Consider the following 16,110-nt stretch of genomic DNA (forward strand, 5'->3'; position numbering starts at 1 on the left):
AAAATCTCCAGGCCCCATGGCGCAGCCAAAAAAAAAAAAAAAAGACATGTAAGTTGTAAACAATCTAATAGAAGGTGACCTTAAAAAAACTGGTTTATCTTGCAGAGAACAGAACTTAAGAGGCAAAAAAAAAAAAAAGTGAAATTTCCCAGGTTCAATTCAGACTCTAGGGGATGAAACGTGATGATTGAGTTAACCTAACCATTAATGTCAGCAAGGACCTCTTCAGGAAAAATATATTGCAATTTTAGAGATTCAATACTATAATAATCTTTCTCATTTCACCAGCATGATAGCGCTTTGGCAGCTTAAAGATAGGGCTGGTTCATTAAAGCCAAAGAGCCCTTTAATTTAATGACAAATTCAGTTGAAATATTTTCTAATGTAGAAACAAAATGGCTGGCTGTTTAACAGAACTTTTCATTTTTCAGCTGGAAGTATAGGCCTCTTTTATAGATGCAAAGCTGGAGCAGAATGAAATGACAATCACTTTTTGACAATTATAAAGGTTTCAATCATTCCACTTAATTTCAGTTAAAAGAATGTCAATATTCTCTGAATCTCAAATTATGTTTCTTCTGCCTACCACTTACTTTCTTGGATTGCACAGAAAGAGAAGAGAATCTCCCTATTGATCCTTCCGTTTTGCTGCTTTTTCTCTGTTTTGCATTTTTAGTGTTTGGAAAAACGAAATAGAAAAACCACAAAGCTTACCATTTCCACCAAGGATAAATATAAGAACATCCCAGCAGTAACTGTTAAGATCCAGTTTTGAATACATGGATCCGTGGATACCGAGAGGCCAATATACAGTCCTATGAAGGCAGTTAAAGCACTTATAAAATTCATCAGGATGGCAATCTTAATAGGAAGTCCGGAGCTTAAGAGCACAGCAAAGTCTCCTGAAATTTAAGGGAAAAGAAAATAGAATTATCATTTAACCGATGATGCCTTTGTTCAACTCATGTGCTATTTGTTTCAAATTTCAGCAACTGGGGCCAATTTTATAAGTAAAATTGAATGATCAGTTAATAAAACACTTTCCTATATTTCTCTAGGATTTATAGCCTAACTCATGATACTTTAGGAAGTTACATTTCAAGAGTTCTGTTCCTTTTACTGCTCTGGAAGATAGTATATACAGAGAGAACTGTGACATACTCTTTACTTCCTAATGTCCTGTGACATGTTCAACTGAGACAAATGCAAAATAAAGTACTTGCTGCCCTGGGATTTCTGAAGCTTTTTACCTGGAAACTTGCCAGGCAAAATCCCAAGGTAGTAAACATTATATGGGCTTATTTTTTTTTTTTTACTTAGGCAGGAACTGCTATGGAGAAAGAGAAAATGACTTAAGGAGATTTTTAAATCATGGCAAAAGTTGGTTAGGAAAACAAGTTTTTCCTTTAGAAAATGTTTTACTGCCTTAATGATTATAGAAAAACCACCTTATTCCCTCTACACTTTTCCTCCAAAAGAAGAATGATCTTGTAATCTGAGAGGCTCTATTTCTTAGTTTTGGGATTGAGAAGAGGCTGAAGTTCAATAAAGAGACATAATGGAAAAGAATATAAAAAAGAAATGTCTATGTGTGTATAACTGAGTCAGTTTGCTATGCAGCAGAAATTGACACAACATTGTAAATCAACTAGACTTCAATAAAAAATTTTAAAAAAGCAACAGCCTGGGGACTCAGTTTCCTAGTTCTATTGCATAATTAATCCTATGAACAGGTCTTCAGACATTTTTGCTGGCCTGTTGCAGACTGTCAGCCACCTCTGTTGGGTTTTATCATAGTAGCTAAAATAGGACCATATAATATGGCCCCCAGACCAGGTTATGTCTTAACGGATTCAGGAAGGACCTTGGATAAACTCCTCAGAGAGGAATGGGTCAGTGATGATCAGTGACAGGACTTTGGGCAATAGATACAGAACCCAAGAGGTCAGGGGTGGCCCAAGTGGGCAATGTAAATGTGAAAGTGAGATAAGAAAGAGTGACTGCCAAAAGGCCTCTCTCTAGGGCTCGCATGTGCCTGGGACCAGCTTCTCCTCTTTCTGGACCTGTTTCAGAAATGTCTATTCCATCTCCTCTTGGTTCCTGGGAGGCAGGATTTGAATTACATGGGTTATTAAGATTATCCAGAAAAAGTGTCTTACATGAATCCGATACCATATGCCTGTCATTTCAATGTTACACTTGGCTTTAGACATTTTGTGTAAATCAGGCTGATGAAACCATGGCTTGGCTTTAATTTAAATGTTATTTTATCTCACTGGCCTGTTTGCTGACATAATGGATCAAAAGTTCTATTAATGTTTTTCCCACATTTAATATGCAGATTTTAAAGTTTTTGCTGAAATTCTTTTTTAAAAAATTTAAAGAATCTTTTTATTATGCCAGTATTTTTATTTATCTTTTAATTTAATTTTTATTTTGTATTGGGGTATAGTTGATTTACAATGTTGTGTTAGTTTCAGTTGTACAGCAAAGTGGTTCAGTTATACATATACATACATCCATTGTTTTTTAGATTCTTTTCCCATATAGGTTATTACAGAGTATTGAGCAGAGTTCCCTGTGCTATACAGTAGGTCCTTGTAGATTATCTATTTTATAGATAGTAGTGTGTATATCTTAATCCCAACCTCCTAATTTATCCCTTCCCCCCACCTTTAATGACTGTTTCCCATATAGAATTCTCCAGAATCCAAAAAGAGTCACTTCTGGATCCAGGAAATATCATAAAGGGGTCTAATTGAATTCTATCTTGAGGTACAGTAATTTTTTTCTAGTTCTTTGCTTTTGATGGTTTAAATAAATTATGAACAGAAAGTATTCATCTTTCAATCATGTGGTGGAAAAAGAAGCCTAGTAAACCATGGCTAGAAATATATTATGATTTTCTCAGCAAGCAGGAAGAGTGATTCTACTGTCAGACTTACCCATTTCGTGGGGAATTTCATGACACAAGATAGCAATTGTTGTGGTCACTCCTGACTCGGATGAAGATGAGAAGGCTGCTCCTATGACTAGGCCATCTGCAAAATTATGCAGGCTGTCTCCAACCAGGATCATTACTGCTAACAAGCTAATGGTTTTGCCTAAAGAACCAAAAAAAGGTGTAAGAAGCATTAACAAAGCACTACATAGTTCATGGAATCCTTCAGTTACGACCAACTTTCCCCTCCAGCCTCGACATTCTTAAATTGCACCAGATTAAGTAACTCCACTTTGTCTCAGCTTTCAAAATAGGTCAGGACCGGAGATGCGAATATGGCAACCAATATGGCACACTTGGATTTATGGTCACCATTTTTCTAATGGGTCTGACTAATTATGAGATAAGTTAGGGCATTTGCTCTTCTATCCTCCTGTTCAGCTGTGCCAAAAGAAGATAGAAATAACACTGGTATAACTTTCCAAAATACATTCGATGACCTTTCCACATAATGTCTTTTGTGAAGCATTTTTAAATAATTTAAGACCCTCGGAGCAGAATGCCATTAAAATGGAGTCTATTTTCTGAAACTGTCCCGAGTCAGACTGCCCCTCGTGTCAGTCTCCTGGAGTCAACTGTCAACCTCCTGCCACTCTGTGATCGTTCCCCTTTCTGGTTGGTGCTAACCACCCTCCTCTACTGCCTCCTTCACTCCCCAAATGTGACCACGGCAGAACCGCTTCCATCCCTTCCGATCCCAAAGTTAGCTTTGGAACGTTTACTGAATGTTCTGTCTTTCTGACTAGACCAACTAGATGTTGAATAAAATAAAGAGAAGCTGTCTTCATGCGGTTCTATTACATTATATACATTAGCTGATTAGTAGACAGCCAATGAAATAAAGTGGACCATAATGGGTTTAATTAATGAAATAATTAGATCACAGTTGGGTTCAAGTTTTTGATGGACAGAATTTCTGTTTTCAAAAACCTAAAACTGTGCATTAGTATTATGGGTTGGAGCCATTAACAAATACGAAAAGTATTCCAGGGATAACACATATTCTGACAGTGAACTACCTAGGTATACCATTTGATAAGAACAGCCATTAAAATCAATTGCTTTAGTCTAATTACTCAGTTGATGTGTACTGTGTGACAGGTGTTGGGAGTCGCTATTGTTACTATCAGAACTGCCCACAATATTCTAATAACTGGACACTCAATAAAAATGGGAAGAGGTTACCTTCCGGTTTCTGTTACCTGGTCTAAGACTGTGGAGGGACTGTATTGTAAATATGGTTTACTGGGGGGATATGATTTGACTTATTTCATAGCCCACACTGTGAAATAAGGAACTTCAGTAAACAGCAGATCTAGCCCAGACTGTCAGCCAGGAGATAAGTGAATTGCCTGTGTTGGAAAGACATGCCATGCGTTTTACATCTCAAAATCATGCTTTATTTAGAACCATCACGGTGAGACTCAGTTCTATCGTTCTGGTGGTTTCCTAATTCATTTCATTCTTTAACAAAAATGAGAAGATTTTAAGCAACAGTCATAAAAATACAGAATAAATATCAAAGTATTGAATTCAGAGAGTTCTTACTGGCATTGCCTGGAAGCTATCTGAGCCTAAAAATGCAAACAGGTCACTCAGCTGTTCCTGCCAATTTTCAGAAGTAAAGCTCTTCTTTGTGGAAATAAAATCAAATAATTTAAAGTAATCCATGTGACAACACTGCAGCGTACAAATAAATTGTGATTTCCAATCCATGCCTGTGTGTGTGCCTACACACAGTTTTGATATTAACAGCATATATTTGGATGGAAAACCTTTACCCAACTTATACTTTGCCAAGAAACACTGCAGCCTATTTTTGTTGCCTATTATTTTGTTATCTCTGATGATGGGTTTCTAAATGTCAGATCATGGCCATGTAACAAGCCACAAGGCAAATATACATATTTGCATATAAACAACAAGGAGCACATTGTGCATGTTGTTTAAGACAATTGAAACATTACTCAGTGGAAGACAAGACAAGCGTTCACTGGCAAATCAATGTATTCGTTACAGAACTATCAATAATATTTTACCTTTCCTTCGGTACATGGAAGTCATTTTGGGTTCCACATTTCTGACTTAGCAGAGGTTTTCCATGGTAATACCCAGGCTGGATCTTGTATCACGCTGCTTTTTGTTTATTTAAATCAGACTGTGGATAGGACTTTCACATCCTGAGTTCCACCAATGAGGTGATATGAAACAAGTAATCAAATATTTGAAGCTAATTCAATATGTCCCTGGCAAAAGGGGCAGTTGCATAACTGAATTTGGATTTGTTCCCTAATCATTCTGTATGCCAAGACTGATATCTGAAGTAGAAACATACGAGGTCTACAAACTATTTGAATACGACCATCATTATTACTCCCACTTCCATTATTACAGCCACTCTCTGCTCCTAATTGGACTAGGTGTAGCCTTCTTTCCGCTTCCTTTCTTCTAAAAACAAATACAAAGAAATGTCTCTGCTATACTTTCTAGGTGCCAGGCCTTCTAAAATTTCTCCTGGAACTAAATATTTAGAAGGAAAAATATCACTACCAATGTCCTGAAAAAAGAATTGGACAGACTACGTAATTACATATTTTGAATCATATAAATAAATTATGGCCGTGAAAACATCAAACACGTTCAGAACAGTGATTGTTACCACCTTGTTTGTTCTTATTAGCATTTATATCCTCAACCACATTGCAACCTAGGGATAAAGACCATTCCTAATTTTATTCCCCAGTGCAATCACAGTGCCTAAAACATCCTCAAACATTTTTTAAATTCATTTACTTTATTTATTTATTATTTTTGGCTGCGTTGGGTCTTCGTTGCTGTGCGTGGGCTTTCTCTAGTTGCAGTGAGCGGGCTACTCTTTGTTGCGGTGCATGGGCTTCTCATTGTGGTGGCTTCTCTTGTTGCAGAGCACGGGCTCTAGGTACGTGGGCTTCAATAGTTGTGGTTCGTGGGCTTTAGAGCACAGGCTCAGTAGTTGTGGTGCACAGGCCTAGTTGCTCCGCGGCATGTGGGATCTTCCTGGACCAGGGCTTGAACCCGTGTCCCCTGCATTGGCAGGTGGGTTCTTAACCACTGTGCCACCCAAGAAGCCCAAACATTTCTTGAATGAATGAAAGAATGTGAAAAAATACAGGGATGCATGCCTGAATGAATGATCACAAGGAAATTATTGCTGCATTAGCATTTCTTAGTCCCTCAGTGTTAGAGTTTAGTAGCTATGTAGTCCTGGGCAGTGACTTACCCTCTCTAATGACTGGTCTCTTCATTTGTGTAATTTGAATATTAATTATTCTTACTTCAGTAGAGTGTAAGAGGATTAAATGAGATAATCCATGTCACATGTTTAGCATTGTACCTGGCATATAATAAGTATTCAATAAATACCTCTTTTTCTTCTCAGGTAACTAACTTATTCTGATAGAATGGGCATAACTAATCATGACTGCTTAACATTAAACTATTGAGAAGTGTGTTTACAAAAGAGTAATATCAGCTAGAAAAATGGGGCAAGGATTCAGGAGCAACTGATGAAAACCAACACAGACCTTTAAAAAAAAAAAGTTCTAAGAATTATTCAGAAGTATGAGCAAAAGGGAATAAAGTCCTAACCAAGATTGGTTAATCAAATTCAGAAATAGGGAAAATCATAGAAAGAAGAAGACTGGATGCAAATTATACAAACAAATGAGTTATAGCATAAGATGTGAATAACGAGATAGCACTGATTTGAACTCTACCATGTTAACAACAATATCATAAATGAGATAGACATTTGTGATGAATTATCAGTAGACTGTGATAGAAGACAAAAAAACAGTACTGTCTCTAGACTTCATGGGAAGTAAAAGGCTCAAATTATCATGTAAGCAGGATTTTAAAAGAGCCTTGATAACCACGTAAGTATTTATGCTAATCAAAGTTTCCAGAGGATCAGTTTTAAGCCATTGGGGAAAACATTTTTAAAGAATGAAGTAACACTGATATTAATGTGTAGTAGGCTTCAAAGACTGATAGGAATGAGCCCTTATTAAAAATTTCATTGCAAAAGTTTTAATAATGAAATACATAGCCAATATGAAATTTACATGGTTTTCACATATTTATTTCAAAACAGATATAACCTCTTTCTATGGCACTTTCTATATTTAATGTTTGGATTTTTTAAATTGGTACTCACATTTTCTGTTGGGGGCGTTCAGACTGCCTATAGGAATTTCAGCTGCCTGTGCATCTTCTGGGCCTTTCTATTTTAAATTAAAAAATAAAATATGAATGATAAGCAATAGCCATCATTTTATCGAAAAATGAAACATGAAGAGTTATGTTGATTATCAAGAGACATTTTGATCCTCCGGAGTATATTAGAACTTTTCAATTTCATAGACAAACACAGAAGGTAGAGCCACGGGTCTGCAAGCATGTGTTTCCCACTATCTACATGTAGATGGAAATAGCACTCTTACATAGCTCAGAGTCTTCCATAGAGAGCTAGAGGCTACTTAGAGAGTCTGTAATTCATTATTAAATTATGGAAGTCTTTATGAAACCCAAAAGCCGTAGGAAAAAAAAATGATTCTTGATTCTTGACCTCAGTTGGCCCTGCTCCTGTACAGTAGACTGTGGATCTGGAATTCTCTTCTGATCTTTAAGTAGACTGTGGAGAAGAAACCATTGCAAAGCTAACACTTCATTTCATTCATCATAGCATAAGATGCTGTTTCTGTTGCGTTTCCAGTCAGGAAACAAAACAAAACAAAACAAAACTTGCTGACTAAGAAAGGAGATCAACAAACTTACAAACGAATACAATTTTAAAAGATTTTTCATCCTTTCACATGACAGGAAGGTGAGATTTTGGAATTGACTTCTACAAGTTGAGATGATATGATTTTATTTCAGAGACTGACTCATGGTTCAATTTCAGGAAAGACACTTTCCCTCCCTAGGCCTAAGATTCTTGTTCTATTGTGTGAAAAGAATACTTCTTATCTGTCTATGGAACATGTCCTTTTAGAAGCATATTCCTATCACCCAAAATTGTGGAAACTTTGAGACAAATTTAATGTGAGACATAAGCATCTTTTTTTTAATGTAAACAGAGAAAGTAAACTTAACGTTCACATGTTAGAATAACAGCAGTTATTCAAAAGATGTAAAGATAGGCTATTTTTGGAGAAGGGTGGCTGAGAAGGTAGGATCTGAAGGATACAGGATTAGAAGAGGTAGACAGGCCTCTTGCCTGAAATTGGTGGATCTAGAAACAAAAGAAAAATGTGGGGTTTTTAAAAATTACATTATATCAAAAGCCTGATTAAGATCAAAAGACTATTAAAAGACAGGAGTTCAGATATTTATTCCAGGATTTTTTTTTCCCAAAAAGCTATATATTGTCACAGTATGTAAAGGAATTTAGAGGCAAATATCTAAAACTCCTTTGATGACTGGAAAGATTTGTGAGTTCCTCTTCCTTAAAAAATTTCCTTAAAAAACAGGAAATTCGGAGCTTCCCTGGTGGCGCAGTGGTTGAGAGTCTACCTGCCAATGCAGGGGACACGGGTTCGTGCCCTGGTCCGGGAAGATCCCACATGCCGTGGAGCGGCTGGGCCTGTGAGCCATGGCCGCTGGGCCTGCGCGTCCGGAGCCTGTGCTCCGCAAGGGGAGAGGCCACAACAGTGAGAGGCCCGCGTACCAGAAAAAAAAAACAACACTTGTAAACAGAGTGATTAAGGATATGTTTATTATGTCAATCTGATCCATGTGGGTTTCAAAGAGGTGCAGAGAGCAGTGACTTGAATCTGTGGAAAATGCATTTTACCCTTGAAAACAGCTTTCAGGTGTTTGGCAAAGTTTTCCAAACAGGATTTATCATGATCAAGAATAGGCAAATCAGGAGTGGATTCTATTAATACTTATCTAGCCTACTGATTCTCATCTATTTATCAAGGAATAAAGGAAAGAAGGTAATCAAATCAGTAGAATACTTCAGGTCAGTAACCTACCAACTGGATAGTTGAAGCAGATTTGCCTCTGCCTGACTGGTCACTTAATTCAGTATTGAATGTAAGATGGCGGGAATGTCCCATATGCCCATGAACCAGTGACATGCCCTGCTGGATGAGGATGGTTTAAAATTAGTGCTGAAGCCAGAAGAACACAGGTGCAGTCTTTGTTAATTCCACAGTTCTATTTAACATTTTGCTTATTAGCCAAAGGGGTGGATGACACCAAAAGGGTACTAGGAGAATTTCATCAGGATAAATACTTGCTAAAATGAATGTTTTAGGGCATAGGACTGCCCTAAAACATCATGCATAGTCTAAATGCTTTAAGAATGCAACCGCAAATTTGAGGTTAGCAGATGCAAACTAATATATATAGTATGGATAAACAACAAGGTCCTACTGTATAGCACAGGGAACTATATTCAATATCCTGTGATAAAACATAATGGGAAAGAATAGAAAAAAGAATACATGTATGTATAACTGAGTTACTTTGCTGTACAGCAGAAATTAATACATTGTAAATCAATTATTCTTCAATAAAAAAAAAGAATGCAACCTCAAAAATTCTAGTCATGATTTACAAAGGCATGAATGGTGGTGATTTTATATTGTCTTTTTATTTACTGCGAAATTAAATTGTGAGTTCTTTCTGATGGAGATACCAAAAGGATGATCATCGAAACCGTACTGTACCCTATAACTACTAAATGAATATCTCCAGAAAGAAAGTCACCAATTAAAGTACTTGTAGCTTCTAAAATATTCACATTTCTTTTCTTTTACACAATATCATGAATCTTAAAATTATGTTCTTAGAACTCTTTTAAGTTCCCTGACAACTCCAAGGACCATCTGAAAAAAAAATAATTTTTGAATGTTCAGAATTTATTTCACTCATTTCCATCTGGTTACATTTCTAATTATTATGCATAAGTTGATATGTTGGCTTTCTGAATTAGTTTTTCCATCCATGAATGCTAGTCTATTGTGTATAAATGGGGATCTTATTATTGTCTTTAATGCTTAGTTAGATTAGAACTCCTTTTGTGGAGGTTAAGTTCCTAAATTTTTAGAGAAAGTGGGATTCCTAAGTTTTTAAGAAAGTGTTGGGATTGAAACTGTCATTCCTAATTCCTGAATTACTATAGTACCCTAGCTTGGGCCCCCGGCCAAAGAACAACCCTGATTCATTAAAACAGAAAAAATTTCTACAGAATTTTGTTTAAAACCTATTTATTGTGAAAAGTTTCAAATATACAAAAAAGCTAAAAGAACTCTGATGTCAACACTCAGATATTCACTCCCTAGATCCTATGATTGACATTTTATTACACGTATTTTACCACCCACCTATCTATCTACCATCCTTCTATCCATCCATAAACCACCTTATTTTTGATGCATGAGATAGAATTTTTGAATAAATTTAGGGGGGATAATAAACAACAAGTGCTGATATTTTAAAAGATAGTAGTCTTTTAAAAGACTTTTAAAAGATAGTATACCAAAATGTTCATTGCAGCTCTATTTACAATAGTCAGGACATGGAAGCAACCTAAATGTCCATTGACAGATGAATGGATAAAGAAGATTTGGCACATATATACAATGGAATATTACTCAGCCATAAAAAGAAATGAAACTGAGTTATTTGTAGTGAGATGGATGGACCTAGAGTTTGTCATACAGAGTGAAGTAAGTCAGAAAGAGAAAAACAAATACTGTATGCTAACACATATAAATGGAATCTAAAAAAAAAAAAATGGTCATGAAGAACCTAGGGGCAGGACAGGAATAAAGACACAGACCTACTAGAGAATGGACTTGAGGATATGGGGACGGGGAAGGGTAAGCTGGGACGAAATGAGAGAGTGGCATGGACATATATACACTACCAAATGTAAAATAGATAGCTAGTGGGAAGCAGCCACATAGCACAGGGAGATCAGCTCGGTGCTTTGTGACCACTTAGTGGGTGGGATAGGGAGGGTGGCAGGGAGGGAGATGCAAGAGGGAAGAGATATGGGAACATATGTATGTGTATAACTGATTCACTTTGTTATAAAGCAGAAACTAACACACCATTGTAAAGCAATTATACTCCAATAAAGACGTTTAAAAAAAAATACCAATAGCATCAGTTACTCAAGGAAAATGACTATAACATATATTACTTCTGCTTATACCTACAATACCTAATTAATAGAAATTAATAAAGACTTGTTTTCTGAGTAAAAACAAAAAAAGATAGTAGTGTTTGCTTGTTTAAAAGTTTGTTTAAAAGTCTTTTAAAAGATAGTAGTGTTTGCCCTGAGTACAAGCATTTTATAGTATGTGAACGGGAAGAAAGTCAGGGAATAAGTAGAAAACCATGAAGACTGCAGGATCCCAGGACTTTGTAGGGAAAGTTTATTTTAGTCTCCTGGATCTTTTTGTTTGTTTGTTTGTTTTTTACAAGCATTTATGTTTTTAACTATCCCACAAAACCGTTCATCTATTTTCTTATAGGGTAATATATAAGAGCAAAAAGAAACAAAATCTAAAAATAAGCCACACTGCATTTTACATTTCATCATATATATAGAAATTGATCAAATGCAGGCACAATGAAAGCAATTATTCAAGCTGAAAAAAAGATTTGCTGGAATTCCCACTCCTGAGCTTCTTGTTTGCATAATTTTAAATGTCCTTAAGATAGAAAACAATGCATAATTTTTGGAATTTTCAAAGTTTTTGTTTGCTTGTTCATTTGTTTTGGGTTAAGAAAGATACCCAAAACACAGATTGGTAGCTAGGCCTTTAAACCCCTTCATTCTCAGACATGAAATATTCTCCTGTTTCTAAACTAGCCAGGGAGGTCAAAAAGGAGGCTGTAATAAGTATAGTAATGGGCCAGCAACAGATGTTTGAAAAATTAATAATCATGCTTATAGGGAAGCTCTCAGTCAGAATGATCTGTGTGTCCTAGAAATCGGAGTCCCATCCCTTAAATAGACAACCTCATGAAGATGTTAATTACTTTTGAACAAGTATTTCTGAAATAAAAGACAAATATCATGAAGCCCTAACATAAAAGATAAATAAAATTTAAAATATACCTCGGCACTTGGTGATACAAGAAGAATAAAACATTTTTCTATTAAGAAAAATCCATGGATGCCTCCAATTAATCCCAACAGTTTCCAAATATGGCCCTTGTTTTCATGGAAATGCCCAAACTCTGAGGCTTCCTGCTTATGTAAACCAAGAACCTAAAAAGAGACAGAAAGAAATAACTTTTGATGACTTAAATATTATTTAGTAGGTCCATTGTTGAAAATATATTCAATTTCCATTCTGGGGAACCCCATGACAACACCTGAATTCATTCAAAGCCCAGTTTGCTTTTAGATGTATGAATACTTCCACTATATGATTTAATCAGGGCCAAATAAGATGTGAAAAAAGAAAGGAGAGCTTTGAAAAGCTGCTGCTAATGAGTAGACTAAAGCCTAAGCTTATTTCAGCAAGTGGCCTAAATTCTCATACATTCTCAGTCCTTTAGCTGAATTTTTTCCCAGTTCAATCCATCCCAATTTGCACAGCAAAGCTTTATAACAAATCAATGTTTTCTATATCCAGAACAAATATAAAGATACATTTCATCCAGGGTTTATTCACCCCATGCCCCATAGCAATTAAAGAAAACTTTTAATAAATGTTCAAATAAGTAAGAAAACCACCTGGAGGACTTTTTCCATTGAGTGCATCCTGTATGCCCAGCAATACTGTCAGCTCTCCGGGACACAAAAGGATACTAGAAAAGCATTAGGAATTTTCCTCTAGTTGACTTATCCCACTGGTTGTCTCATACATTTGTTGACCTCATGATTTCTTGTGAGCTAGTAAATCATAATGTATCATATTCCCTCCCCAGGAGAAGACAGTTTGGGAAATATTGTCGTTTCCATATTTAGGCTATTACTAACCATTAAATTTAGAAAAGAAAAAAATTATATGTGTATATGTTCATATAAATAGTGTATAGATATTTATGTACATATGCATATACATATTGATACGTATGTATACATATGTGAGTATATGTATGGATCTCCATATACACATTGAGTGTATGGACATAACTAAAGACATATACACGTTAGTCCACTTTTTCTTTTGGTAAAGACTTAAAAGGACAGGCACCTAATATTTGGAATTACCATTATGTCACAAAACAGAGGATGTCACATCAGAAAAGAAACCAGAGGAAAACCTCACAATTTCAGAATAAAATGTACATCTTCAAGTTGAATCAATGCAGCTAGTTAAAAGAGGAAATCGTGACAGTGGGATTTTTCTCATTTCTGTGCAGACCTTTAAACACTTGCCTTGCATCACATTCAGGAACCACTGATTTTTCTAGCTTTCCACCACACCTGTACGGCATCTATCTTCCTCTTCCCAATAACTTATGTCCTCCTCTCTTTCCTCAAGTAAAGCAACTGCCTTCTCAGTGAAACCCAGCTAAGTTCCCCTCTGTAAATATGTCTCTATAGGGCCGGTGGACAGTCCCACTCCCCACAACGTCCAACCCTGCTGCCTTGGGCTGTGTACTCTCCCACTCGGGGAGACCCAGGCAGCCTTAAGATCCTGTTGTTATTTCCCAGGATCCTGGGCAATGAACAGCTCTGCACCCACTGCAGTGACCTAGAAACAGGCTTCGGCCACCGCCTCAAGCCTGTAAGCCCTGAAATATTTCCTGAAACTTAGATTATAAGGGAAATTAAAACTAATAATGGTTTGTTTCATTTCTCCAATGCTCACTTTGCAATTTTCAGAACACGTAATAATTTTTGAGCCTCTAAGCAACAAGAGGGAACCTGCAGGAAATTGCCAGAGGCTTGTGGAAAATTTTAACATCTCAGACTTTGTGAGAGGTGGGGGAAATCACTGGCTCATCATTATCCATCATGAGAGATTTCAGAAGGAATACATAACCTCATCTGAAGAACTTTCTCCCTGAACTCTTTTGCATCTCTGGTTCTAATCCTTTCATCTCTGACAAATAAAGAGCTCCGAAGACTTCAGCAAAGAGCCAGCTCCCTGGAGACTGCATGTTTCTTAAAGGAAATCTAGACGCTAATAGTTGGGCAAGAAAGAGAAATTCATTTTGATGGTTCAAACAAAGAGAGGTTAATGGTGGTGCTATGACAGAGGTGCGGGCAGGTGTCAAGGGTATGAACGAGGGATAATGAGACACCCGGAAACTGGCCACCGCAGGGAACCGTTATCACTCTTAGGGCTGAAAGGGCAAAGGGCGAAGGTTGGAAATAACTGAAGCTCAATTACTGAAGCTCAGTGGGAGATGAAGTTAGGGAGGAGGCCTCCTGCAGGAGGTGTATTTCTGCAGGGAATCAGCTGCTTCTAGAGCCAGTGCTGGAGGGAGGGAGCGGGAAAGAGATACCCCTGCCACTCTCTCCTCCTGCCCTGGCTTTTCTGTTGTGCACCCCCTGGGGGAACTCAAACAACAATCCAGCCTGCAAGGGAGCTGAGGGGGTGCAATCTTCGGGGGCAGAAAAGACAGCAGAGAAGAGCAGAGCGTGGAGCTGAGGAGGGTTGGGGGCCACCGGAGAGAAACCAGTACATCTTATAGCCCATTCGTGTTCATTTATAGATACATACACTTCCTGAATGTTTGTTAATAGGAATCCATATCTGATCACATAGTTTTCAATTTCAAAAGTAAGAATAACCTGGTGGATCTAATGATTAATCATCTCTTTTCTCCTACAAGGGCTTTGGGGAAATAATACTGATGATCAAGGAAAACACTGGCCACTGTATCTATGCATCCACGTCACTGTGACATTCGGCATAAACACCTCCAGTGGCACAAAGTAAAGAGAAATTCGAAACACTCCATCTGAAACGGAAAATAGCCGCTTACCTGAGGAATCAGATGGAACAGAGCGTCCCCAGAAAGGGTCCCAACAGCCAGACCCACAAACAGCTGTAAAACGAGCCTATAACTCTCCTCGCAGCAGTGGAAGAGGATCAGGGTCGTCCCGAGCATGGAGCCCAGCGTGAGCAGCGTCACTGCCACGGTGCTGTAGCCATATTCTGAGCCAAAAAGGAGATGGCAAAACAGTCAGAGCCCCTGTGAGGGCCTCTGCCAGGGAACATGCTAGAAGAATCCAGCCTATACTATAACGGATAGGGATACAAAATTGTTTTGTGAGTGCTATATTGCGTCAAAGGTTTCAAAGTGGGCTTCCCTGGTGGCGCAGTGGTTGAGAGTCCGCCTGCCGATGCAGGGGACACGGGTTCGTGCCCCAGTCCGGGAAGATCCCACATGCCGCAGAGCAGCTGGGCCCGTGAGCCATGGCCGCTGAGCCTGCGCGTCCGGAGCCTGTGCTCCGCAACGGGAGAGGCCACAACAGTGAGAGGCCCGCGAAGGTTTCAAGGCTTTAATTTGTAAGGAGAAGAATGAAAAGACTTTCTCCAAATTACTCCGTTGCTTTGAAGTTATCCTGACTACCCCTTATGAAAAAATCACCCTAGCAAGCAAGGAGCCAGCTTACCTCCTACCCCCCAAAAAAATAATTTCTCTCACTTTAAACTACAACCTCTATTGACAGACACTGGTATATTTGTCATTTAATTTCATTTAAACATTTCGAAGGCAAGGAAGCAATGTTACAGAAGGAGCATATAGTTTGGGCCATTGTAGATCAATATTTGTGGACAAAATGAGCACTTTCTTACAAGAATTCTCAAAATTATTTGTGATGTCAGAAGTGTTTCTTATTCTCAGTGACTAAAACAAGCGACTGTATTGGTAAAAACTGATCAGTCAATGTGTAATGGATGATAATATAAATTTGGACAGCCTACCTTTTGGATTATTGCAATAAGTTTTTATAACCCCTAAAATTTATTCTGTATTTCTAAGCTTCTAGATTTTTTAAATGTTCAGAAAGTGCAATTTTTTACAATTATTCAAACAGAAACAAATACGTAGGAGGGGAGAAGAAATAAAAGGGTAAAGGAAGAAAGAGAAAGATTAAGAGAAAGAAATGGCTTTCAGAGTCAAGTATATATGAT

At 37.5% G+C, this 16,110-nt stretch overlaps 1 protein-coding gene across 1 annotated transcript in view; it reads right to left on the bottom strand.

The window, feature by feature from the left end:
- The window catches only part of SLC39A12 (solute carrier family 39 member 12), a 75,588-nt gene that overhangs the window by 22,508 nt on the left and 36,970 nt on the right, over window positions 1–16,110 (bottom strand). The window contains exons 7-12 of the mRNA XM_082620017.1: window positions 14,954–15,126; window positions 12,123–12,275; window positions 9,019–9,129; window positions 7,197–7,263; window positions 2,946–3,104; window positions 715–902 (exon numbers count right to left, since the gene is read on the bottom strand). Of these exons, the coding sequence (XP_082476143.1) occupies window positions 715–902; window positions 2,946–3,104; window positions 7,197–7,263; window positions 9,019–9,129; window positions 12,123–12,275; window positions 14,954–15,126 (851 nt within the window). The remainder of the gene's footprint in view (window positions 1–714; window positions 903–2,945; window positions 3,105–7,196; window positions 7,264–9,018; window positions 9,130–12,122; window positions 12,276–14,953; window positions 15,127–16,110) is intronic.

The sequence above is a fragment of the Mesoplodon mirus genome (genome assembly GCF_964341445.2).
Source record: "Mesoplodon mirus genome assembly, chromosome: 4".
Classification (NCBI taxonomy): Eukaryota; Metazoa; Chordata; class Mammalia; order Artiodactyla; family Ziphiidae; genus Mesoplodon; species Mesoplodon mirus.